General features: G+C 40.9%; 1 protein-coding gene across 3 annotated transcripts in view; it reads right to left on the reverse strand.

Moving 5' to 3' along the window:
• The window catches only part of LOC115633443 (autophagy-related protein 2 homolog B), a 617,768-nt gene that overhangs the window by 506,607 nt on the left and 85,065 nt on the right, over positions 1–26,096 (reverse strand). For all 3 annotated transcript variants that reach the window (XM_030530896.1, XM_030530897.1, XM_030530898.1), the window contains one exon: positions 10,807–11,972. In XM_030530896.1, coding sequence (XP_030386756.1) covers positions 10,807–11,972 — 1,166 coding nt within the window. The remainder of the gene's footprint in view (positions 1–10,806; positions 11,973–26,096) is intronic.

Consider the following 26,096-nt stretch of genomic DNA (forward strand, 5'->3'; position numbering starts at 1 on the left):
ACAAACTACATCTACATTAGAATTAACAAATAAATATCTAAACTCATCCATTTTTTTAACTAAACTCTGCGCGTTGAGGTGACATATATGTATACCATTATTTTGCTTGGTTAGAACCTTTAACATAGTTTGGCTGTTCGCTGTGGAGTCAGAATTTATATTATTTAGCATTGAATCTAAAAACAATAATTTGCATACGCACTTTGCTAAGAGCAGACGTACTGCACACTTTACATTCATTATCACTTAAACTTAGAGTAGTAGAACAATTTATCCTATACTTAAACCTAATACTGATAAGCTTAGCGCAAACTAGCAATGAGTTGCAGAGCAGAGTTACTGTTACTCGAAGAGGATGGCGAGAGAAACCCATGCTCTTTATCATGCGCGAGCTTCAAGAGCTCATCTCTGCTTTGAATCGGCTGTGCGCTCTCATTCTTTGTACGCTTTACGTGAACAATGCCTCTACGCGAAAACACAGCAACTATTCTTTCTTGCTTTTTATCGCCTCTTCAAAGATGAAAAAGTTCTCCCCTGTTAACTGTTCGTTAATATAGATGTTTTAGTGGTTTTTTTTTCCTCCCGACGGTAAGCTGCAACTGCCCTCAGCAACGTGCTTTTCTCGTGAATGTTTTCAAATTTAATTATTATGTCGGGATCTACCTGGGAAACCTGAGATTTTCGTGCCCGGAAAATTTCCCGTAATATCGGCGGTGGTGTTGCGTGGGTGGCGAAACACAAAGCATTGTAGTGGGCACGTACGTTTTCCCCCTCAATATGAGGGACACCGTGCACTCTCACATCGCACGCCACATTTGCGTTCAGCTGAAGAGCGAGTTCCACCTCCAGCCCACCAACCCGCTCCCTCAACGAACTGAGCTCGCCAACCTCATGCTCCAAGTTCTTGACCCTACTGTGAAGCGAATCCACAGTGTCATGCAGCTTCTTCATATCCCCAGCCATACGATCTAGACGCTCCAGCAGCGAGTTGAGAATGCGCTGCTCAGCGTCTTCCATATTGGAAGTGATGAGGTTGGCCTGATCCTCGAAGCGCAGATTGATCGTAGCCATGATCTTAGCTGAGAGAGCATCGGATTGACGGCCCTCCTTAAGCTCTGTGTTTGTGTTTTTGCTTGCGCGTTTGTTGGGTTGCGGTGCCATGTTGATTAGTGTATTTTGAGTCTGATGTTTTATTTAGTGTTTTATGAGTGGTTTTTTTGCGCGCCTTAAATGCTTCAATTATGTATTATTGTTTTGTGTTTTTTGTTTGGAGAAGAAAACACTTGTTTGAGGTAGCGAAACACCGAACGATTTGCATTTGTTTAGCTGTTTATTTCACAGTATACGAAATATGTTCAATTAACATCTACTATTTGATTTATTTTTGAAATTTTCCGGAGCGACCAAGAAACACGTCTGCTTACGTTGGCTTACGTGGAGACAAACAGCTTGCAAGGACAATTATGTTAAGTATGACAGCACTTTCGGCAGAAATAAAATTGGCAATATTATAGCCCAGGCTGTCAGGATTTTCAAAATCTCTATAGATTTGGTTTCCAATTGGTGTTTGTTTTCAAGTGTCATTTGTCTCATTATGCGAGACAATGTGCTCAGCATTGTGTTTTAGTTTCAGCATTGTCATTCAAAAGGCTGAGGTCCATGTCAAAAGTTTGAAGCATGGTTGTGTGCTGAGTAAATTTAGTTAGCGATATCTATTATTTTTGTATAATAGTCGCTTAAAAAATAGCTGGGGTCTATTATTTGACCACTTAAGGCAACAATAACATTATTATTGCCTGCTTGAAACTGCTCCTGAAGATGGCTTAGCCTGCTGCCCTGCTGCTGTTGCGTCCTCAAATATGTTGTTGTTTGTTATGTTAGCCTTTAGTAATAAACTAGTATTTGAATATTTTACAATTGGTACTTGAACCAATTGTATTCGGAGGCAAGCGCATAGATCTCCTGACTCAAAGGAGCGGTCAAAAATAGCCAACCATCTACTACGCAAAGACCTAGAAGATGAGAAACACCGAGCTCAAATGGACTATATGGAGCAACTCTCCCCAAACAGCAAACGATTCCCATTATGGAAAGCCAAATCAAGCGTATGTCCACCAATCATGAGTGAATCACCGTTACGTACATTTAGAAAAAGTCTTCAAACCACATTCAGCAACAAATAGCTTTGTACTCACACTAACCAATCATCCTGAAGCTACCACGCCTATCATATTCCAAGCAGGGGAAGTTACAAATGTCATTAAGGGCCAAGTTTCAAAGCAAAAAAAGCGCCGGGCCACGATTTAATTTCCACCAAAATGATCATTGAATTGCCGAGCTGTGCAGTTTATTTTCTCAACATCATTTTCAACAGCATGATGAAATGGGGCTATTATCCTCTGTCTCTGAAAATCTGTCATCACAATGGTCCATAAAGCCGAAAAGAGCACGTCTCAGCCATCATCATATAGACCTATCAGTCTCCTGCCGTGCCTATTGAAGAAATTCGAAAAACGACTCCTGAATCGCATTAAGCAGCACATAGACTCCAACAGTGCAATCCCAAATCACCAATTTGGTCACCAAAACATGGAACCATTTGCTATAACTTTCTTCAGAATTACATCATGGATGTAACTACCAAAATTGATTTCAAAATTCCAAGAATTACGGTAGTTATAAAAAAAACACGAATTGCGGGGAGTGGAGTGGTATATCAGAATAAAAAAAAAACAAACTTGACCTGCTTAAGGGCTCAGGGGAACCTGGATACCAAGTTTGGTCATTCTAGCTCTTGTACCTTCTGAGATCCTTGCGCTCATACAGACAGACGGACAGACGAACATGGCTATATCGTCTCGGCTTGTCACCCTGATCAAGAATATATATACCTTGTGGAGTCTGCCACGCCTCCTTATGTATGTTATATACATTCGCACAAAACTAGTATAGCCTTTCACCCTTTGCTTACAGGGGATAAAAATAACGAAAACTAAAGTTATTAATGAAAACCCTAATGCCAAATGTACTAAACAAAGAAAAAATTGCTTTTGAAAATGTTAAATAGTTTTTTAATTAATTAACATTTCTTGGCCTGTCAGTTCAAGACGAATACAGATACATGTGTACATACATTCACACATTAGTGTCTCACATTTTGCTTTGGCTATTTCAATCGTTTGCACGCAACTACACGAACAGTTGCTTGTATGTGTGTTTTTTTAAATTCATATATTTGATAGGAGGGAAAAGTACAGAGTTTGAGAATAGAGGTTAGGAGAAAGAAATTAAGAATTTAATGAGCGAATCAGCATCCGAGGGTACGCCCGTGAAGCATTGCTTCACCCGGGCGTTGATCCGTTCATATCCGTCCTCGTTGGCGTTCGCGCTCCAATCTACGTAGTTTTTCAATTACGATGTACGCGAAGTCGTTGGCAGCGTTCCAAAAGCTACCATACTGCTGGTGAAGCTTGCAGTCGACACCGGTTCCCCTAACAAGCTGTTAAGGAGACTTCTTGGCTTCTCGAATCTTGGGCACACGAAAGTGACATGATGGGGGTCCTCGACTACTCCTCTTCTGAAGAAGGTGCATTCGACGCAGTCGTCGTGTCCAAATCGGAAAACATAGTGGGGGAAGCAACCGTGGCCACTCAGAATTTGTGTGAGGGGGAACGTAACGAACCCGTGCTTTCAAGCCTGGACATCTGGGATCAGACGGTGCGTCCAGCGGCCCTTAGAGGAGATATTCCAACGCTCCTGCCATGCACATAGGCTTTGCTGCCTCGCGTTGGAGTCTAATACCCTACCCAGTGAGGGCGTCACCGTCGCACTCGTACCAACTGCTCTTGCGCTCCGATGGATAGTTCTCTCCTCGTTTGCCAATTTGTTGTTGTCTGTCGGCAGCGACCCGAAAAAACCCGCAGCAGAATTTCTCGCGGGCCCGAACGGGTTTTGCCCGCATTTTACGAACCCTGGTGCAAAGGCTATTAGACAAACCGGCGAGCCCGTTCATAATATTAACATGAATCGTTACCGGCATTCACAGCGTGGTACAGTCAACAGCAAGTACAATGGACAAGTATGTGGCGGCTGCGAAGGCCGACATTCCTGCAAGCAGTGCCCCCACCATGATACTGTGTGCCATTCCTGCAGTCATAAAGGGCATCTTCAACGAGTCTGCCGTAGCCCTGAGGCAGCGAAGTCGACGAGATCTACATCAACACCCAACTCACAGCAAAGACATCGAGGTATGTCAACACACAGATCGTCTCGTGGAGAATCTGTCAACCAAATCGTGCCATTGGTCAATCAGAAGAGGTCAATTTCTCTTGTCATCAATGGATGCACGTGTTCTTTTGAAATGGATTCAGGGTCTCCAGTGACCTTAATGACGGAAACCACGTTCAACAATTTCTGGGCTCAAGGACAGCCAGATCTCGCCAACTGTAACTTAGACCTAACGGATTACCAACGCATCCAAATTCCGATTAAGGGTGTGTGTCAATCCGTTACAATCGTCGTAAGATTGATAATTCGCCACTGATCATCGCCAATGTAGGAGGCTCAAATTTGGTAGGGTGCAACTGGTTCGACGCACTGGGCATACGCATCGAAGGCGTGTTTGCTGTCAACAGTGGCGTCAACATAAAATCCGTGCTCAGTGAGTATGAGCATTTATTCGCTACAGAACTGGGGCGCCATAACGGGCCGCCAGTTACACTGCATATCGATACGGGCGTCGCCCTTGTGCGTCTGTCACTGCGCTGTATACCTTTCGCAATCAAGGGTCTGGTCGAAGAAGAGATCGAGCGATTATGCAAACAAGGCATTTTGGAACCAGTAGAATACTGTGACTGAGCAACCCCGATTGTGCCTGTCGTCAAGAAGGATGGATCTATACGCATCTGCGGCGACTATAAATAAGGGTTAAATAAAGCAATCAAACCTCATTGCTATCAAATTCCAGGCGTCAATACCCTATTAGCTTCGATCTAATGAGGATTGATTTTTGCTAAAATAGATTTAACACAAGGTTACCAACAGCTTGTGGTCGATGACAAGTCAGCATTGCTTCAAACGGTATGCACACACAAGGGAGCATACAAGGTAACACGTCTGCCATTTTGCATATCATCAGCGCCAGGGATTTTCCAGAGTTTCATGGAGAATCTTCTACAAAATATCCACGGCGTTTTGCCCTATTCTGATGATATTGTCGTAATGGGAAAGACAAAAGGAGAGCTTGCGGATAGGCTCATACAAGTGTTCTCGCGTTTTGACAAGGCCGGTTTGCGTCTACGCAGAGACAAATTTAAGTTCGGAGTGTCATCACCCTTGCATCGCCTCATAGATAAGCATGCGCGCTGGAAAAGGGGCGGAGAGCATCAGAGAGCTTTCGAAGAACTAAAGAGTTTAGTTACATCGAGCGACGTTTTAGTACAGTACAATGAGGAACTACCATTGATACTAACATGTGACGCATCGCCTTACGGACTCGGAGCAGTCCTAAGTCATAAATTACCAGACGACACTGAGAAACCAATAGCGTTTTATTTTAGAACGCTGTCAAAAGATGAACGGAATTACTCGCAAATTGATAGAGAAGCCATAGCGCTTATATCAGGAGTCAAAAAATTCCACAATTATCTGTATGGCAGTTCTTTTACGTTGGTTACAGATCATCGACCACTGTTGGGAATTTTCAACGCGTCGAAAACAGTACCGGACATCATTTCATCAGTTATGCTGCGAAGGTCAATCTTTCTCAATGCCTATAGTTATACACTGATACACCGTGCTGCATCAAATTTTATTTGCTAATTGGCCAGCTATGCCCCGATTCACAGCCATATGTGGTCAGAGACATTAAAGACCTACAAAACTATACAAAAAGTAGATAAAGGTGAAAAATTAATTCTATTTAACAACTAATTAGAAAAAGTACGAAGTAGAACGAGAAAAAGAGAAAGAAAGAAGGAAAGAGAGATAGAGAAAAAGAAAAAGAGCAAGGTGGAAAAAGAGACGAAAAAAAAAGAGGGAAATCTCCAACCCGGTGGGTGAAATTTTAAATGCCAGTCCGGCAAGCTATGCCCCAAATCACAGCAGTAAGTGGTCAAAGATTTCCCCGAAGATAATTATAAAGAATAGTTTTGATAGAACAGAGAGAGAGTCCTGTCGAAAGTAAATGTGAATGATCATTATAATGTCTGCAAATGACCCGAAAACGATTGTGCAAAGCGTTGTGCATCTTGCCAATATGAACGGCAAATAATTCCTTGTTGGTCTACGAGGAACTGAAAAATTAAGGCGACCTAAGAGGGCAGAGGAGTCAACCTCACCGAGAACCAACTTGTGGAGAAAACTACTCCAAGAACCGTCCTACGATTTTCAAAGGAAGGAAGGTTTATAAGCATCAGTCTACTAGAGTACGATGGCAAGCAGAGATTGGGATCCCAGCTTAAGAAGGAATTGCTTCTGAACAGACTCAATACTTTCCTGATGCTTTCTATACTGCGGAGACCAAATGCATGAGCAGTATTCAAGCACAGGGCGTACTAGAGCAGTGTAAAGAAGCTTAGTGGTATAAGGGTCATTAAATTCCTTGGACCAACGTTTAATGAATCTAAGTAATCCCTTGGCCTTATTGACAATACTAGATATGTGAAGGTAAAAGTTCAATTTGGAATCAAAAAGAACCCCAAGGTCTTCAACAGTCGATATACGTTGCAATGGCACATTGTCAATCGTATACGTCCCTAAATGAGGCAAGGTTCGCTAAAATGCCATGAGCTTACATTTGGAGCAATTGAGGTGCAAGTGGTTAGCTAAGCACCAAGATTACATGCAGTTCAGATCATCCTGCAGGCGATGAAAATGAGAAGGGTCTTTGTAAGTCAGAATAAGTTTCACATCATCAGCATACATAAGAATGAGTGTGACAAGGTGGCGGGAAGGTCATCAATAAATAATGTAAAAAGTAAGGGGCCAAGATGGCTACCTTGAGGCACACCTGATGATGCAAACACAGGCTTAGAAATGTGCGACCTAAGCAAGATGTGGATGCATTGGACATCATCGCGCATGCTTTGTAGGGTTGGGCCCGAATTGACCGCCTTCAGTAAGTCAGAAAATTGACGATCGCCACCGCTCTTGACAATAATGTCACCTGGTTTGCTGAGTTTCATTTGTCCACGACCTTTCACCTTTGTCCAGGCGCTCTTCTTGGCGGTTGCCGGCTCCATGATGGCTCCATGGCCATCTTCGCTCTGAGCTAGTGGCATCGGTGCAGTGGCTCGCTCCTGGTCGCGCGTTCTCAACTTCTTCGGTGGTATAGTGCGCTGGTTACCTTTTGGGTCTCTGGGCCTTTTTGGGGGTGCTCAGTTGGGGGCGGTGCTCCATCGGTGGCGTCGTTTGGGTGCACTGGTTCACCCGCATGCTTTCCGGTACACAATATAAGTGCCATATTTGCAGAGACAACAAGCTGGTTGATGTGCCTCTAGCCTCCATTTATAAGGGCCATCAGGCCTCCGCGGTTGGCATTGCTACCGCTTTTGGTGGTGACCGCCTCAGCACCGAGCTGTGCAGAAAAGCTTGCTTCTCATCATTCATTTCCACTGCTGGGGTTATTTCTTTATTATAGTTGTTGTTGTCATTGTTGTTGGGACCCAACTTGGGTCCGTTATTGCTGTCCGTGCGTTTTGTTGCCTTAATGATCCCGTGGGTGCTCTTCATGAGTGTGGTCCACTCAAGGGTTGACTTTGCTCTTTATGGGAGACAAAGTTCAGACCCAGATCGGTACTAGTCTAGAGTGTGCATCTGAGCCTTCACAACCAAATAAATGGCGACGAACAGCAAGCGTTACTCAAGGCCTGCCACGGTTTTAGTGGGACGGGGGCAATGGTGGCATTAACCTACGATCCATTTCGATAGGGTGTCAATCTACGTACTCACGTCGCAGAATACCAACATCGTCAGCTCGAATTGTCAAAAACAATAAGGGGCTTCCAATACTGGAACGGAATATGGTATACACCATACGTAGCACGTAACTGGGCTCGGTACTACGGAGAGAGTGTTATTACGTTGTGAGCGCGGCGACATACATGTCGCTTGGGGAGTTGAATCCCTCGTTGGCCATAAGATTTCTCTCGGCGGGATGGGGTATATGCCGCCCCTACTCGGCCGCCAGAGCCCCGTTCCGTAACCTTGGTGCCCATTGCAACTTCTTTGCGGCTCATCTGGAAGCCAACGTTTTATATACGTGGCTCACTTCAACTGGAGTGCGCCATATTCACCAGGATCAGCGTAAGAAAAGCATTAAAAACAAGCTATTATATAGTCAACGTAGGGAGGTTTGCATTATTGCTTGCCTCTACAAAATGCAGCTACTAGTTTTAATTCCTTAACGGTGCGCCATATTAAAAATTTAAAATTACATAGAAATTTGTGGCTGTCGTGTCTGTTGTGGTATGTCGGCTGGTCACCCTATTTCATGGAAGCACTGTTCACGGAATTGGAACTGGCTCCTGCGGTTCGTGGCCGTTTCGTTGTAAGTTCCGCCCGGAACCAACATGTACAGAGTATAAAAAGCGGTCAACGTAGTCGCTGCTGCTCTCTTCAATACATTTTCTTCATTAAAATAAACACGTTGGCCATTCTCAAGATGCACAGCCAAGTGAACAACCATAGGATGTCTTTCGTGCATTGGAAACGACATAATCCTCAGGACAGCTTCATAGTACTAAAATAGCGCCCCATTTGAGACTGAGTAATTTCATCATTCTATTATCAGCGGAAACACCGAAAACAGCCATATCCCACCCTTTATTTACGTACGTGCAAAATTGTTTAATGGATTTGACTGAATTACAATACTCCACGTTTATATGTTTCAAAAAATGTGATAAATGAAGAACCGCTCGACCGATTTTGTGCAAACTTTACATAAACCATCTACTAAATAGTCCGAACAAAGCCTAAATATTTGGTTTGAATAGGTGAGCCAGTTTTTGAGTTATAAAATTTCAACGAAAAGTTGCATATACTTGTATATTTAATACTAGCAGGTCTTGCCCGTCTTTGCTGGGCTAAGTAAAATGTGATTATAATTAAAAGTTTATTTACTATATGATATTCTTCTTTCGACGCTCTCTAAAGTTTTTTAAAGAGTTCATTTTCCAAATAGCAAATATAGTACAATAAGTACTATGTATGGTTATACGTACATACATACAAGTACATATGTACATATCTTCGTTACGCACCGGGCGGACTGCCAGTCTTGACTTAACTGTGTGCTTCCTCACCACGTTGTACGCACGGTCGAGTTATTCCCGAAAAGTCCGACGCGGGACATTTAATTTTGATTTATAAATCGGGACGTCCCACCAAAATTGGAGCGTTCGGCAACGCTGATATGTACATACATTTAAATTTTTCATGCATGCGTTATCCGCCTAAATACATACACATACTTTGTGGGGTCTGCCACGCCTGCTTATGTGTGTTCCATGTACACTCGCACAAAACCGTTTACCCTTTGGGTACAGGGTATAAAAACTCACGCGCTTTGTACAGTCGAATATGCACGCATATTTATGTAAGTACGTGCACTGACGCTGCAGCGGTATGTACGTATGTATATGTACGTTAAATAACTTTGCACTCACTTAGTACTTAGCTAAAAGCGTTTTAAGCCACAAATTATGGTTTTTTAGGGTCACCAGTTTTTAAGTGTTCATCACGTCGGGGTCACCAAAATGTTGAGGTACCGAAATTTTTCGGTAGCCTTTTTTAGTCTATGGGTTTTGTCTGAAGCGCGTTTCAGACACGACAATTAAAACAAGAACGATTTCTCTTTTCAAATGTATATTTTTGCCGCACAGGGCCAATTATGTTCGTCTATGAACTGAACTAATTACACAATTTAAAAGGCCACCAATTCAAATAGTTGAGCCTTTAAGCAATATGTGCAGAAGTAGAAGTGTGTTGTCTCGTACTGTGTTGTTTTACGAGACGCGTTAGATCAGCACGGCGATTCTGTGTCGACTAACTTCGATTGCAGCTGCACTGGCAGCATGCATGCATATGTACATATGTATTTATGTACATATAACTATAACTAATAAGGTGAAAACATATGGGTAGATCATGCACACACAAAATAAAGGGAAATTCTAAAATACACATTTTCTGCGTATTCACATATGGAATCTGGGACTAAAATTTGGTGCCCTAGGTCTAATAGTCTCTGAGAAATAGGCGATTATAAGAATTGTACATCGGGAAATCTCCCATAGGGGGAAATTGGGGGAAAATCAAAAAAATAACTTCCACAGCGTACATAAATAAGGCATCTTTGTGCTTTAGCTGTTAGTCTCTGAGATCCTGGTGTTTATATGGACAGACGGACAATCAGACAGAAAGGCACAGATCGATTCACCTTGTCATGCTGATCAAGAATATATACACTTTGTGGGGGCTGCCACGCCTCCTTCGGCCTGTAACATTTTTTACAGAGTATAAAAATATGGAGGAGACGGAAACCTAATCTACTTTTGTACATTTCATGTACAGAGTATAAAAATATGGAGGAGACGGAAACCTAATCTACTTTTGTACATTTCATGTACAGAGTATAAAAACTGGTTTGCGGAATGGCAAGCTCACAAGACTTACGTGACTATTTTGTAAAATTTTTAGGAATATCTTATCTTGGAAATACAGGTAAAATAGCTGGAATGGGTTTAACATGTTATCCAATGTTTTAGCTCTGATTAATTTTTGAATATCATATATGTACTTTACCTTTGTTCGGCTAAATAGTATGAGGCTGTCCGCGTTGTTATCAAGAATTTCCGATACATCAACCATTGTTGCTGATACAGAAATAATAGATGATAGCTCATGATACTGTCTCTGTTGATTACCATTTAATAATATTGGTGAAACTTTGAAAAATAAATAGCTGCTGTTTCCTTCAGGGAGCTCCAATTCTTGCACTGGATTATCCTTATTTACAAACATAAAAAAATTATTTTCAATCCTAGAAAGATTCTGATAGCTTTCAACATTAATTAGTTGGTATCCATATTCATTTTGACAGTTCGAAAATAATATATCTTTATGAAGAATAATTCCCATTACGCAAGCAATTTGCATTTTAAACTTTAAAATTTCACCAGATTTTTCTAAATTATTTTTTTCCTGGTTCGCGTTTGCAAATGATGTTGTCGTACTATGTGCAGACTCTGAGCTTATGATAGAATCCGTTAGCCGACGTTTGTTGGAAGACAAGGCTTTTATGTTATCTGCGATCGGAAAACTTCGTATTCCGGAAATAGTTTTGTCTTTTCCCCATTCTTTACTAGGTGTAATAACTCCTGACATTTTTGTACTTTCAGAATATTCTTGTGCTGTATCTGACTCTCTGTCTTTAATCACAATATTTTCCGTTGGATATTCATTGTTAAATCCATTTATAATTTCAATCAATAAATGTATTTGTCGAGGAGTTAGCATCACTACAATTTCATCAAGGATAACTTCAAGGTTTACTTTTGGACCAATAATATTCTCATCTTGTTTAATATTGATTTGAATGTTTTGATATCCCTTTAATTCAACTATTTTGGATAATTTTGTAATCGATTTGGTCTTGTGATTACATTCTTTACGATCTTCGTTGTTTTCAACTAAAAATGTTTCTGATGTAAGTATGGTTAAACCTCTCAAAATTAAATTGTGTTTCGTGATCGTTGGCAATGGACTAATATTACAATTATTTTCCCGATCATCACTGTTGCTTTCACTTTTTTCATTTATGGTTGGCGGAGTCTTTTCATTGCCAGTCATATTTTTGTACTCCACATGATTAGCTTGAAAAGATATCAGCAGTTTTCTCCCTGAATTCGGTAAAATATATTCAATGTTTACTGTGGTATCCTTTAAATTAGCATGTATGCGATTTAGTACTGTAACAAGAAGAACAAATATAGTGTCAATATCTTTGAAATGAAACTTTTTTAAAATTACAAGTATTTTAAAAATTTACCCGTGCTAGCAATAAGTTATGAATTGTTTCCAAAAGCGGTTCATTGGCAAGGAACGTATACGGTTATGTAAAATGCCTTCACTGGAAACAGACAACTTTCGGCAACTTGGCTTAATATCCCTTATACATTTTTTTGTTGATAGATTTCCTTATTTATCGAATAAACTCTCTCGGAGACTTGCGATAAGTAGTCAAATCTTAATCTAATATAATTATTTAATTAATTACAATTAAATATTTAAATTACGGCCCTGACTGTTATTGCTAGGTGGGGAAATCTCTTCGCCAGAGTCGTTTATGGATAGTCTGCCAAGTTAAATTCTGCGCACGTCTATATGGATGGTCCCGAAGCTTAAGCTGGTACTTTGCTTTAACAGATCCCACTTTTAAATCCTTCCGGATATTTTTATTCTGTATGAACTTGGGTGCCCCAGTGATGGTTCTCAGAATCTTCGATTGAGATCTCAGGATTATCTCTAAGTTACTAATGGAAGCGTTTTCCCATAGTTCAGAGCCATATGTCCAAATTGGTTTGAGAACTACATTGTACAAGAGTACTGTGTACTCCAGTTTTAGTGGTGAATGGTCGTTTTTCTGTGGAATATTGATGTTGTTTAGCGACAATGGAGGACAAGCTTGTTTGTTTAGGGTAAAGGTGACATGTTTGCACTTTTGCTCGTTTACAGTATGCACCAGTCTGGTAGCCAGGCTTCTATGGGCATGAGGTGAGACGATAAGAGTTCTGGAGCTATTGTTGGGCACTTGGAGAGACTTAGGATGGCAGTATCATCAGCAAATAGTAAAATTCTGCTTCAGAAACGAAGAAGCGTGGTGGACAGTATACTGCGGCTAGGCCTAAGTAGCCGTTTTGTATTTCAATATGAATTGTTGTGGCCTGTATATAAGTTGTAGTAAATGATGGCAACAGATAGTGCCTGATGCGACGCTTTATCAGAATGCCAGTACCTCCATGAGCCTTATCATCGGGATGATTTGTCGCATAGCCATTGTAACCATTGAGATGAATATTATTTTTGTTTCTTAGGTGAATCTCTGTTATGAGCATTGCGTCAATGTCATATTTATCGAGGAACTGCAAGAACTCGCATTGACTGAGTTGGCAGTGTGGTTTCCCCCACAGTTGCTACATTTTTTAGCAGAGGGGTCCTCCTTACTTACAAGGCAGGCCTGTGTGTCCATATTCCTGGCAGTTTGTGCATTGGACAGGTCCATTTCGTTTCTGCGATTCCTCAACTGTGATTTTACGGTGCAAATATTTAAATATTATTTAAATATTGCAACTTGTAAATTGGGTGAACTTCATTTTTCCTATGGGCATACAGTCAGGTATCAGTTCTACCTTGAACATTGGTTGGGGAACTTTATTTATATTTATTACGTTCATGGCCATTTTGACTTCAAAGCCATTATCTTTAAGTTCATTTTTTATCTCGCTGACTGGAACCGTTGAATCGATTCCTTTGATAACCCTTGTAAACCCTTGGTACTTTTAAGATGGTAGGTGCGGTAGTTCATCTTTTCATCGTCGAGGTATTTGGCCACTGATCGATAGTTATTTTCGTCATTGACTTGTATTTTAGTTTTATTTATGCTACCCCTTTTTATAGACGTAACATAGAATTTGTTTCCACCAATTTCAGTAGTGAGATTTTTAACTAATTCTGTACAATTTGCCTGACGCACATTAATATGTGGCGCCTTTAGTTGCTTGGCCTTAGCTGTTTCGGCGTTATCTTTTTCAAGTAAACTGAGAATCGCGAATCTATTGTTTTTCATCGCCTTAGTTGTCACAGTATTTTTAGCTGTTTTTATACTCTGTACATGAAATGTACAAGAGTATATTAGGTTTTTGCGAGCTGAAAAATCTAGCAGGCAGAATGAGGCGTGGCAGTGAGGTCTGTATATATATTTTTGATCAGCATGACAAGACGAGTCGATCTATGTCTGTCTGTCTGTCTGACCGTATGAACACCTGGATCTCAGAGACTATAAAAGCTAGAGACACCATATATTTCACAAAGATGCCTTATGTGTACGCTGTGCAAGTTTGTTTTATTTTTTGTTTTCCTCCTCACTTCCTAAACACGCAGAATATGTGTATTTTGGAATTTCGCTCCCTCCCCCCTCTTCACAGCAATTAATGATCTCACATAACTCCCGTAATTCTTGGAATTTCGAACTCATATTTTTCAAATACCCAGATAGTGATTATATGTCCGTATGCCAAGTTTCACTATGATAGACCGATTTAACAAGAATTTATACAGACACGAATAGACGCGCATAGACATTCATACATTCACATAGACGCAGTTGCTTTGTATATGTGCAATTATACACACTTTACGTGAGTTCGAATACCGAGAAAGGTAGAATCGTTAAATTTTTGTTTGTTAATTTTTTTAATTTCTATAATTATTCTAAACATATGTACAGAGTATTTCAAAGTCGTGACACCCGACTTCAGCTATTTTACTTGTTGTTATTTTGGATGCGTTGTTTTTCTTTGTCGCTCGTGGGTTTAGTTTTCTTTTAATTTGCACATAGCTTTCAGTAATGCAGTTGTTGTTGGTACGCGTTGTTACGAAGTGTCAAGAGTCGACGTTCGTCTTGTTGTTGTTGCTGCCGAGCACGATTCTGGCTCAATTTTTCATTGTTGTTTACAGAGCTTATGCTGTTACTCGCATTACCTTCTTTTTCCACAAGATTTAGTTCGTTTTTCTTAATGTAAATCACAATATATGATAAATTTACATGGGTCACACGAGCATAGGTGCCCATGCATACCCTAAGCGTCTTTTCGCGAATTAATTTGTTTAATTTCGCGTTAATTGCACTTTTAAGAAACGGCTGAGTGATATAAAAATACGTCCGACGTCTACGACGGTCAAAATTATATGAAAGTGTACTTCCACTCCACCGCTATTAAAGATTTTTCATAGCTTCCATAATTCTTGGAATTGTTAACCCAAATTTGGCAAACACCTCCAGTTAGTAATTATGTATCAGTATGCCAAGTAATAGTGATTGTTAAGCGATTATACCTTCTTGTCTGCACATTTACATCGGAATTGTGTCTATGGTGCCCATCTTGTCTATGCGTGTGTTTCTGAGACCATGTATGTAATATATGTAAGGTGGCAACCAGGCACCTATAGCAGCAAGACGGCATCCCTATACAGCAGAAGGAGAGTGTGAAGAGAGTCGTCAACGAGAGTTCGTGGCAGCAAGTCATCAGCAGGTCGTGTAATAAAGTCGTCAGCAACCGTGTCGTATTGAAGAGCAGCAGTCAGTCGTTTCAGCCGTCAGTAGTTTCAGTGATCAGCCGGCTTTTAATTTTAATAACCGTTGTAAACTTCCACAATTGTATTAATCGCGTTGAACTTTTACTATTCTCTAAACTGCTCTATAAATTATATTCATTATATACTTGATTGATTTGCATTTACCAATAAACGGTAGTACAATCCATCCTACATATATAGGCGAGCAAAAGCAGTATCAACAACAATGGCTGCTAACAGAGCTTCGGAAAATATTGTATGGCTATGACTTCCTGTAAATTGGACTATCGTGGCAAGTAACGTGGCTGGTAAATCTTTTGCAAGCAGTTATTATCGTACAACCGCTTTAGACTTTCAAGGGCTTAGTTTTAAACCTTTCTCTTGCGCTCTCTATAGCGCCCTTTACTGCGCTCTCCTTTGTGCGCACGTTCCTATGCTGGTTCGCTGACTTGTGGCGGCAGCAAGCGAATCACTCTTTTGTTAATACTCGCAATTAAAACATCGTACGTACAAATTTCCAAGCCATTAAAGACATATTAAAATCACAAAACCCGCGTGTCATTTATTTAGTTGAAATTAATTTCGTTTGTTTATCGCTGAAAAGCTTGCGGGACATCGGTTTCTACGACTTTTTCTCGCTTTCATTTGCGGTCTTTGTGGCTTGGTTTTGTGCGCTCTAATAAGTTTAATTGCTGCAATTCGTGCAAGTGAAAAGTGGTAAAAAATCTATTTACATACATACATGTAGGATGGATTGTACTACCGTTTATTGGTAAATGCAAATCAATCAAGTATATAATGAATATAATGTATAGAGCAGTTAAGAGAATAGTAAAAGTTCAACGCGATTAATACAATTGTGCAAGTTTACAACGGTTATTAAAATTAGACGACGTCTGATCACTGAAACTTCTGACGGCTGAAACGACTGACTGCTGCTCTTCAATACGACACGGCTGCTGACGACTTTATTACACGACCTGCTGATGACTTGCTGCCACGAACTCTCGTTGACGACTCTCTTCACACTCTCCTTCTGCTGTATAGGGATGCCATCTTGCTGCTATAGGTGCCTGGTTGCCACCTTACACTCGGCCATTCTGCTCTTCATCTGTCTCAGATGAATCTGTATCGGCTTCTTCGTCCTGTGTTTGCTTTTGGTAGCGCCACAACTTCATAAAGTCGGCGCTGGTTGTTGTCAGCTGGGGCCCCTAAAAATCAGAAACTTTTTTGACTTCATACCTTCCGTTACGTTTCACCTTGACAACTTCGTATGGGTCGATATATTTGTTTGCCAACTTCTTGCCAGTAACGAATTGGGTGACCTTAATTGCCACAAGATCGTGTAGCTGATAGCCATGATGACCTTTGCGCCTCTTGTATCTGCATCTTAACATCGTTTCGGATTGTGATACGCTCGGTTTGTAGACCCATAATTAATTCCTCTTCCAATATTTTGATAATTTTGGTATCTGCTTCACAACGCATTTTCACTCCAAACATAACTTCAAAAGGAGTATACTTTGTTGACGAGTGTACATGCGCGTTGATGGCCTGTTGAACTTTTGACGTGTACTTGTACCATTTGGCCGGCTCTGCTGCTGATGTCTTTGCCAATACTGAGAGAATGACTCTATTCACTCTTTCGATTTGACCGTTACCCCTGGGAACACCTGTGGTCGTTTCCACGTGCTCGATCTTATTCGCTGCGCAGAACTCCTTAAACGTCTTCGATGTGAATGCAGCACCTTTATCGCTTATTATGCGCTGCGGACTGCCGAATATGCTGACCCAGGACTCGACGTGTTTAATGATCTCTTGTGCATCTGTCGACTTTGTAGGATATATCCAAGTGTATTTCGAGAACCCGTCTACCATCGCAAATATGTACTTATAATTTTTTGTTGTAGAGTCCAGCGTGCCCAAGTGATCGACATGTAGTGTAGCTAATGGATTGTCTCCTTTATCGATGCAATGTAGGAAGTCGTCCTGCTTGCCCAGCTTTCTATTGTGTATGATGCACTCTACACAATTTTCGATAAACTCTTTGACCTTTTTTTCCATGTGCGGCATATAAAAATCTTGACGTATTGAGTGCATTGTTTTTTGAACAACCATATGTCCGAAATTGCGAGCGCTCCTTATGATTTCTTTTTCCATACTTTTTGATAATGCCAGTAAATCTTGACCTTCCATCTGTTTGTATACCAAACCATTTTTAAGTTTATAATCTGCATACGGTTTTGTTTTTATTATCTCTGGTACGGCTGCATGAACTTCCGTTGATATGACCATAATTGGGTATCGGCTGAGACTGTCGACGTGCTTCATTCTGTTGCCTGCTCGATGCTCGATCTTGAACTGGAAGTCTTGTAGGTACATAAGCCACTGGACAACTTCTCGGGGTACTTCTTTCTTGGAGTTTGTCTGCTTAAACGCGGCGCAGTCAGTCACTAAGTCGAACTTGATTCCCATAAGGTAGTGACGTAGTTTTCTCGTAGCTAAATATGCGGCTTTTACCTCCAACAGATAACTGTGCAACTTTTCTTCTGACGGCGATGTTTTCTTACTCCAGTAGAATACGGGGTACCACTTATTTTCATGCTGCTGCAATAAAGTTGCGCCGAAGCCGTCTTTGATGCGTCGACATGCAACTGTGTTTTGACATTCTGATTGAATATTTTCAGCACCGGCTCCGTTGTTAATGCCAACTTTAGCTTATCGATCGCTTGCAATTGTGGTCCCTCAATTTTAAATTCGGCATCCATTTTTTAACAACTCGGTCAGCGGCCTAGCTAGTACGGCATAATCCTGAACAAATTTTCTAAAGTATCCAGTTAGTCCAAGGAATGCTTGAATACTTCTTATATTTTTAGGCAACGGAAAATTTTTAACTGCTTTCAACTTTTCTTGTCCTGGTGACACAGAACCAATTTCAACAACGTGGCCAAGGAATGAAATTTTCGTTTTCAAAAATTGGCATTTGGACCAGTTTATTTCCAAGCCATACAGCTCTGCCTGTTTTAAAACGGTACGCATGTTTGTTAGACATTGTTCAGCGGTGTTTCCAAAAATAACAACGTACATCTCCATTATGCCATCATTTATCAGCTGTTGAAAAATATAGTTTATATATCGAACAAATACGGCTGGCGAGTTACAAAAGCCAAATGGGGCTTTTTTTAATTCAAATAGACCCTCTTTCGTTAGAAAAGCAGTAAATTTTTTACTCTGCTCGTCGACTTCAACATGGAAAAAGCCATTGTGCAGGTCCATGACTGTAAAATACCTGGCACTGTGCATTTTTTGAAGAACCTCTTCCACGATCGGAACTGGAAATCTATCTTTGGCAACTAGTGTGTTCAGCTTGCGAAAATCAATACAAAACCTGTACGAGCCATCTTTCTTCTTGGCAAGTATGACTTTGCTTGCTATGTCGGAGTACGATTCACGGACGATACCCTGCTCCAACCACAACTTCTCTTTCCACATTTGACATGCGGCTTGGGTTCTCTCGAAAGGCTATGACGCTTCCATTTGGTACGATGCTCAACTTAATAGGACAGTTTGCGTGTACATTTTTCGGCTTGTAGTTGCTTAGCATTTGCCCAATTGCTTTCTTGTATTTCTGATCAACATCAATTTCAGCATTCGAACTCACTACTTTGTAAACTTCATGCTCGTTTTTATCCTCGCATACGTCTGTCTTAGCCTGTGTGAATTTGTAGCCTTCGCTGTTTAACTGGACTGTAAACTTTCGAATAAAGTCGTAGCCAATAACATCAATGTTAATCTTGACATCTCGAACGACAATAAAATTATGTTGTGTGTGTAATTTATCTACGCTCACCGTGGCTGAAAATTCGCCCAACGCTGCTGTTGTTACATTGTCCAAACCATACAACTTCGCATAACATTTCTGCAGTCTGCACCCAGCAAATTTGTCGAGATAAATCCGTTCGCGCATCAGGGACACGTCGGCACCAGTATCCACTAAGCATGATACCTGAACATTGTTTATATCCATCTGCTTGTTACGGCTTTTGTCTACCACAATTTTGACATTTTGTTTCGATATTTCGCAGTTTTTGGCCACATGCCCGGCGCCGTTGCACTTGAAACATTTGGCTTCCTCCTTGCACTCCGCTCTCTTGTGTTGCGTCGATCCACAATTGAAACAATGCTGCTTGCGCTCGTTCTCTTTGCTTTCCTTTTCTGCTGCTTCGCTGTTTTCACGCTGGTAACCGCTTTGTTTACGTTTGGTAGAATGATTTCTGGTCAACTTTTGAATTAGTTCATACGCCTGTAGCAGCTCCTTATACGTAGTGGCTTTATACAATGGGTATTTTAAATCCTCACGTAACTCGACACCATCAGCTATATAACTCATCAGTGATTCATCGTCAATGACACCTAATGCTGCAATTTTACGCATTTGTAGTACATACTCGTGGAAGTTTTCATTTATCTGCTTTTTGCGCTGTCGTAACTTTTTGTGTAACTCTGCACTATTCAGCTGTTGATCGAACTCGTTTATTAAAACAGTACACAAAGATTCGAAGTTAGACACAGTTGTGGTCTCCAGAAATAGTTTCGCTGTTCCCTTCATCTTATTACGTGCATTTACATATTTCTGTTTTGCACTCAATTCGTAAGCATCTGCATTTTCTATAAAATTAGTAATCCACTGTCGGATGGGAATTGTAACACCATCGTAGTCTGGTACGACCTTTGAAAAACATTCAACTGAAATATTGTAACCTCTGTAGCTTCCTGTTGATTAAGTTTTTCTGCAAACAATTTAACCAAATCGCCGACTTCGCTGCTATTGTACGTAGTTTTGTAATATTGTTTTTCGGCATTCTCCTTTTGACCATCCTGTGCACCCTGTGTTCATGTAGTTCTATATTCGTTTGCACTTCTGCTTTTGTCGTTGTGGTGAATTTCTCGACACCTACTGTTGTCTCGGTCTCATGCATGGACTCGGCACGGATCTTGCTGCTTTGCTCTTCTTCTGTAATTTCTGCTGTGTGTGACATTTCAAAATTTAACGACTGCTTTTCGGTGTCCATTTCTATTTCACCACTATCTTCTCTTTCTTCATACTGTTCGGCGTCACTTTCGTGTAATTGCTTCTGTACTCGTTTCTTGCCTTTTTTTCTATTTGAATGAATCATTTCATATAACAAATTTCAATGTTTTTCAACAAAAACTGCTTTTCACTTTTCTCTAAGTTGGCTTGCTCTTCGGTTGAGCCCCCATGTAGGATGGATTGTACTACCGTTTATTGGTAAATGCAAATCAATCAAGTATATAATGAATATAATATATAGAGCAGTTAAGAGAATAGTAAAAGTTCAACGCGACTAATACAATTGTGCAAGTTTACAACGGTTATTAAGATTAGACGACGGCTGGTCACTGAAACGACTGACGGCTGAAACGACTGACTGCTGCTCTTCAATACGGCACGACTGCTGACAACTTTATTACACGACCTGCTGATGACTTGCTGCCACGAACTCTCGTTGACGACTCTCTTCACACTCTCCTTCTGCTGTATAGGGATGCCATCTTGCTGCTATAGGTGCCTGGTTGCCACCTTACATACATACATATGTATGTACATACATATAGTAAGTGTATGCTTATGACCACTCAATTTTTGGCAATTGATTTATTTGTTCATCAACATTACTTACACAAATACATAATCATACATATATACTCGCCAATAACCATTGCATGATTATATTATATACATACATACACCATACCTTGCACAAATTAACACATTATACACCCTTATAAACATACTTATTAACAAAACCTCGAGGCAAAACAAACAACAATAATTAAACAAGAAAGGAATGCTAAAGTCGAGCAGGCTCAACTCTCAAATACCCTGTACCACCCCACAAAAAAGAAATTAAATTAATTAAATTCATTAATTAATTTAATTAAATTAATTAACAAGAATTACGGGAGTTATAGAAAATCGTTAATAGGGGGGGAGTGGGGGGTGGATCAGAAAAAATGAACAAACTCGTCCTTTCTCGGGCTCAGGAGAATCTGTATACCAAGTTTGGTTATTCTAGCTCTTATACTTTCGGAGATCCTTGCGTTCATACAGACAGGCGGACAGACGGACATGGCTATATCGATTCGGCTTGTCATGGTGATCAAGAATATATATACTTTGTGGGGTCTACCAAACCTCCTTCTGTATGTTCCATGTGCACTCGCACAAAACTAATAAACCCTTGTACCCTTTGGGTACAGGGTATAAAAAGGGCTCATTCTTAAAATCAAAAACAAAATTTTGAAGACATTTTATTTCTATTGTTTGTTTTTTTTTTTTGGTTTGTTACATCTGCTGCATACATACAAACATAGAATTTTGTTGTTGCTTACACCATTGCTTACACCATTGCTAAAGAATTTTGTCGCTCTCTCTTTTGTGCGCGCCTTTTTTCGGCTGCACTTGTCGCTGGGCCAACGAACTTCCCCTCGCTTCCCGTTCGGATTAGCGTTGTCTACAAGCGCGCTTGTGGTAATCGACGTTTATTTTCTGAGTACAGCTGAGACAATAAATCTGCTTGCAGATTTCGTTGTTGTTTGTGTGGACTGCAATTTTGCATGCGTGCATACTGTATTGAGTGCGTGTGTACGTAATCTGTGAGCATTTCAGATTTCGAGTGTAGTCTCGAGCTGTTAGTAGGATATATAAAGAAAGCTATTGCACTTCAGGTAGATTTGGATAGTCTCAATCCAAATAACGATAATAGAGGCTATAATAAATCGTTGTATATTAAGGTAACGAAAACAAAAAGTAGTTCAGCCGGAAGCATATTTAGGTCATGTCTTGGGTGCCGATCAAGTAAAACTTGCCACAGCATTAGTAAATATTAAAGATAGATTTGGCCAATACCATCCTGCTCGTGTGTTACTTGACGGCGGCTCACAGTTGAATCTCATGACGGAGAACCTTGCGCAGCGCTTGTGACTAAAGCGTGAAGACACTGCAGTGAGTATTGCACTGGCAGGTGTTACCACAACTGATAGTAAGCACATAACTTTGCCACTGATTTTTGGGTTCTTAAATCCATATCCACTTGTCAGCCTTGTAACTTTTTTCCCACAACGAGTTGGAAAATGCCCAAAAATCTCGAGTTGGCAGACCCAGAGTTTTACAAACCAGCCAAGGTTGATATTCTTCTAAGCGCAGAGTTCTTTTACGGTTGTGCGTTGGGCAAATGAAGCTTAATTCGGGTCTTCCATTGTTTCAGAAGACCTTGCTGGGATGGGTTGTTGCTGGTAGGTATACAGGTCAATACAACTCAGTGTTAACGTTGCCGACACTTTAGTTCAACGCTTCTGGGAACGTGATCGGAGCCCAAATGAGTCGAAGGCTGTACGCCAGACAGCTGAACAAAGGGCCTGTGAAGCTCACTTCACAAAATCAGTACAGCGCCTGTCTACAGGTCGCTTCCAAGTCGAACTTCCGTTCAAATCCGACTGTACTAGGCCTTTCTTTTCAAACTGCTAAAAGACGATTTTTGCAACTTGAGCTCAAACTTGCAAAAGATGAAGCTCTGCTCTGAAAGCACCACAACCAAATTGCGTGTGGTGTTTGACGCTTCTAGTAAGACGTCAACGGCTCTATCATTAAATAATACTTTAATGGTTGGGCCGACTATTCAGAGGGAGCTTTATTAAACGCTCATAAATTTTCGGTTGGATAAATACGCAAATACTGCCGACCTCTCCAAGATGTACAGGCAAATAAACGTGTCTGAAAAAGACAAAAATTACCAGCTCATTCTCTGGCGAGAAAGCGCCTCACATGAGCTTCAGTCCTTCAAGTTGAACACTGTTATATACGGGACTGTATCAGCGCCATTTTTAGCTGTACGCTCGTTGTTTGAATTGGCCAATATAAATGATCGATCTCACCCTATCGCTTCAAATGTCATTAAAAATTGTTTTAATGTTGACGACATGCTGGCAGGAGCAGATTCTTTAGATGAGCTTCAAGAACTCTGTAATCAAGTACGAGAGGTACTAGATTCAGGAGGGTTCCCTTTGGCAAAGTGGGCATCAAATTGTCAGGCCTTGTTCGGTGATGATGGCAACATCATCGAAAAGGCAATTAAGTTTGACGACTCCACCTCAGTCAAAACGCTTGGAATGTGCTGGGCCCCTCAAGATGATGTATTTCGGTACCATCTAGATGTGGATAGCTTTATTTCGTTAAAGCCAACAAAACGAAAGATCTTGTCGGTAGCGTCTCGTCTGTTTGACCCACTTGAGCTGTTGTGCCCCATCGTCACAAAATCGAAAATTCTGTTGCAAGAGTTGTGGCAGTTAAAAGTATATTGGGATGAAACTATTCTAACGAGTATGCATACTTCGCGGAATAAGTTCACTGAGACTGCGTGATTTGCACAAAATTCACATTCCGCGATACGTTTGCTTAAACGTTTATGAGACAGTGCAACTCCATGGTTTCGCAGACGCCTCAAGTCAGGCATATGGCTGTTGCATCTACCTTAGGACTTGCAACAATGATAACGTAGGGGTTTCGTTGCTTACTGCCAAATCCAGAGTGGCACCACTCATCGTGAAGACGATTCCCCGACTCGAGTTGTGTGCTGCACTCTTACTAGCCAAACTCTGGCAGCATGTTCGCGCCACGCTGAGTAAGTTTGATATACAAAATGTAAGCTTCTGGACAGATTCTCAGATAGTGTTGCATTGGTTGGAGAGAGACTCATCCACATTGTCCACATTCGTGGCAAATAGAGTGGCTGAGATCCAAGAGGCTTCTGAGAATACTGTTTGGCGTCATGAAATTGTGTCATCACTGTGGTTTGATGGCCCATGTTGAATTATCGTCAGACATTAAGGCATCTGAAGATAAAAAGAATGCGACTGTACTTACAGCCATTCGAACAGATGTAGAGTCAAGTTCCATACTAGACCTTATGTTGAGACGTTCATCCTTTCCTAAACTACTTCGAATATTGGCATATGTTTTATGATTTTGCTACAGGAAAAGCAGCAGTGATTCTCTAGTTGTGTCAGCTTCAGAACGAAGATTGTCGTTTTCTAAGCTGATTGAAGTGCTGCAAGCTGATATATACAGCCGTGAGATCAAGTCTCTACAAAAGTCGGCGCCACTCCCCCCAAGTTTGCAATCTCTTAATCCCTTTATACACGAGTTCGAAGACACTGGGATTAAGTTTCGTTTGTTTCGAGTAGGTGGACGTTTGTTGCATGGTCCAATTCCTTATGACGCAAAAGTTCCACTATTACTGCCTAAAGATGCACCAATAGTAGCATTGTATATTCGGCATTTGCACCTCAGGCACTATCATGCAGGTGCAAAGGTATTGATTGGGCTTATTTGGCAACAGATCTGGGTGGTGAATGCTCGTAGTGCTTGCTCAGTAGTTGTACATAACTGTGTACACTGCTTCCGATACAAGCCCAAATTTTTGGGGCAAATAATGGGAAATTTGCCAGGTGATCGCCTTCGAGAAGGTCGACCGTTCAGGGTTTGTGGGGTCGATTTTTGCGGTCCTTTCTATGTAAGCTACCGCATACGAGAAAGACCACCCGTTAAAAATTACGTCGCCGTGTTTGTTTGTTTGTTTTGCCTCGAAACCCGTTCACCTCGAGCTGGTAACAGATCTATCAACTAATGCCTTTCTTAACGTTTTCAAAAGGTTCATCGTGAGACGCGACCTGCCGGAGATAGTCTTCAGCGACAACTCGACAAACTTTGTGGGAGCGACGCCTTGATGGACCTAGCGGCAGAGCGAGGGATCGATTGGCGATTTATTCCTCCCAGAGATCCTCACTTCGGAGGACTCTGGGAGGCAGCGGTGAAGGCGGCGAAGGCTCGTCTAGTCAGGGGCGCAGGCCACGCGAACCTCTTTATTAATACTCGCACTTAAAACGTCGAACGTACAAATTTCCAAGTAAATTTAATTAAATTAAAACAAGTAAAAAAGCTTAAGTCGGGTGTCCCGACTTTGAAATACTCTGTACATATGTTTACAATAATTATAGAAATTAAAAAAAGTAAGAGAATTAAAAAAAAAAATTTGATCGATTTTACCTCTTTTGGTATTCGAACTCACGTAAAGGGTGTATAATTGAACATATACAAAGCAATTGCGTCTATGTGAGTGTATGTATGTATATGCTCGTATATTCGTGTCTGTGTAAGCATGTTCGCAGTCAACCAAAACACCAGCATCAACAACAGCCGGCAAACTGGATATTCAGTTTATTTTGGACCCTTATGCGTACTGCAGTTACGTTATCTCTATACATATAAAACAGTTTGTCCTGACAGACTGACTCATTGGCAATCAACAGCGTCCACATACTAAGTTTGGTTAATGTGCGCAACCGTTTCCGAAATCCAGGCGGACGGTCGGACATGTCTAGATCGATTTCGCTCGTCATGCTGATTCAAAATATATATACTTTATGGGGTCGGAGATGCTTCCTTTTGTATGTTACATACTTTGCACAAACCTAATATACCCTCTTTACCGTACGTGCACAGGGTATAAAAATATAACGGACTACTGATCAATTTTTTGTCAAGAACAGAAAATGTTCATTTAAATTTATTTCTGGCACTGAAATCTCCGCTCGGAAAGCCGTATATTATTGTCTACGAATGCGAATGGCCGAGACTAGCAATACATAAATGCTTTACT

Source organism: Scaptodrosophila lebanonensis, unplaced genomic scaffold, assembly GCF_003285725.1.
Source record: "Scaptodrosophila lebanonensis strain 11010-0011.00,11010-0021.00 unplaced genomic scaffold, SlebRS2 tig00001419-arrow-arrow-pilon, whole genome shotgun sequence".
Lineage (NCBI taxonomy): Eukaryota > Metazoa > Arthropoda > Insecta > Diptera > Drosophilidae > Scaptodrosophila > Scaptodrosophila lebanonensis.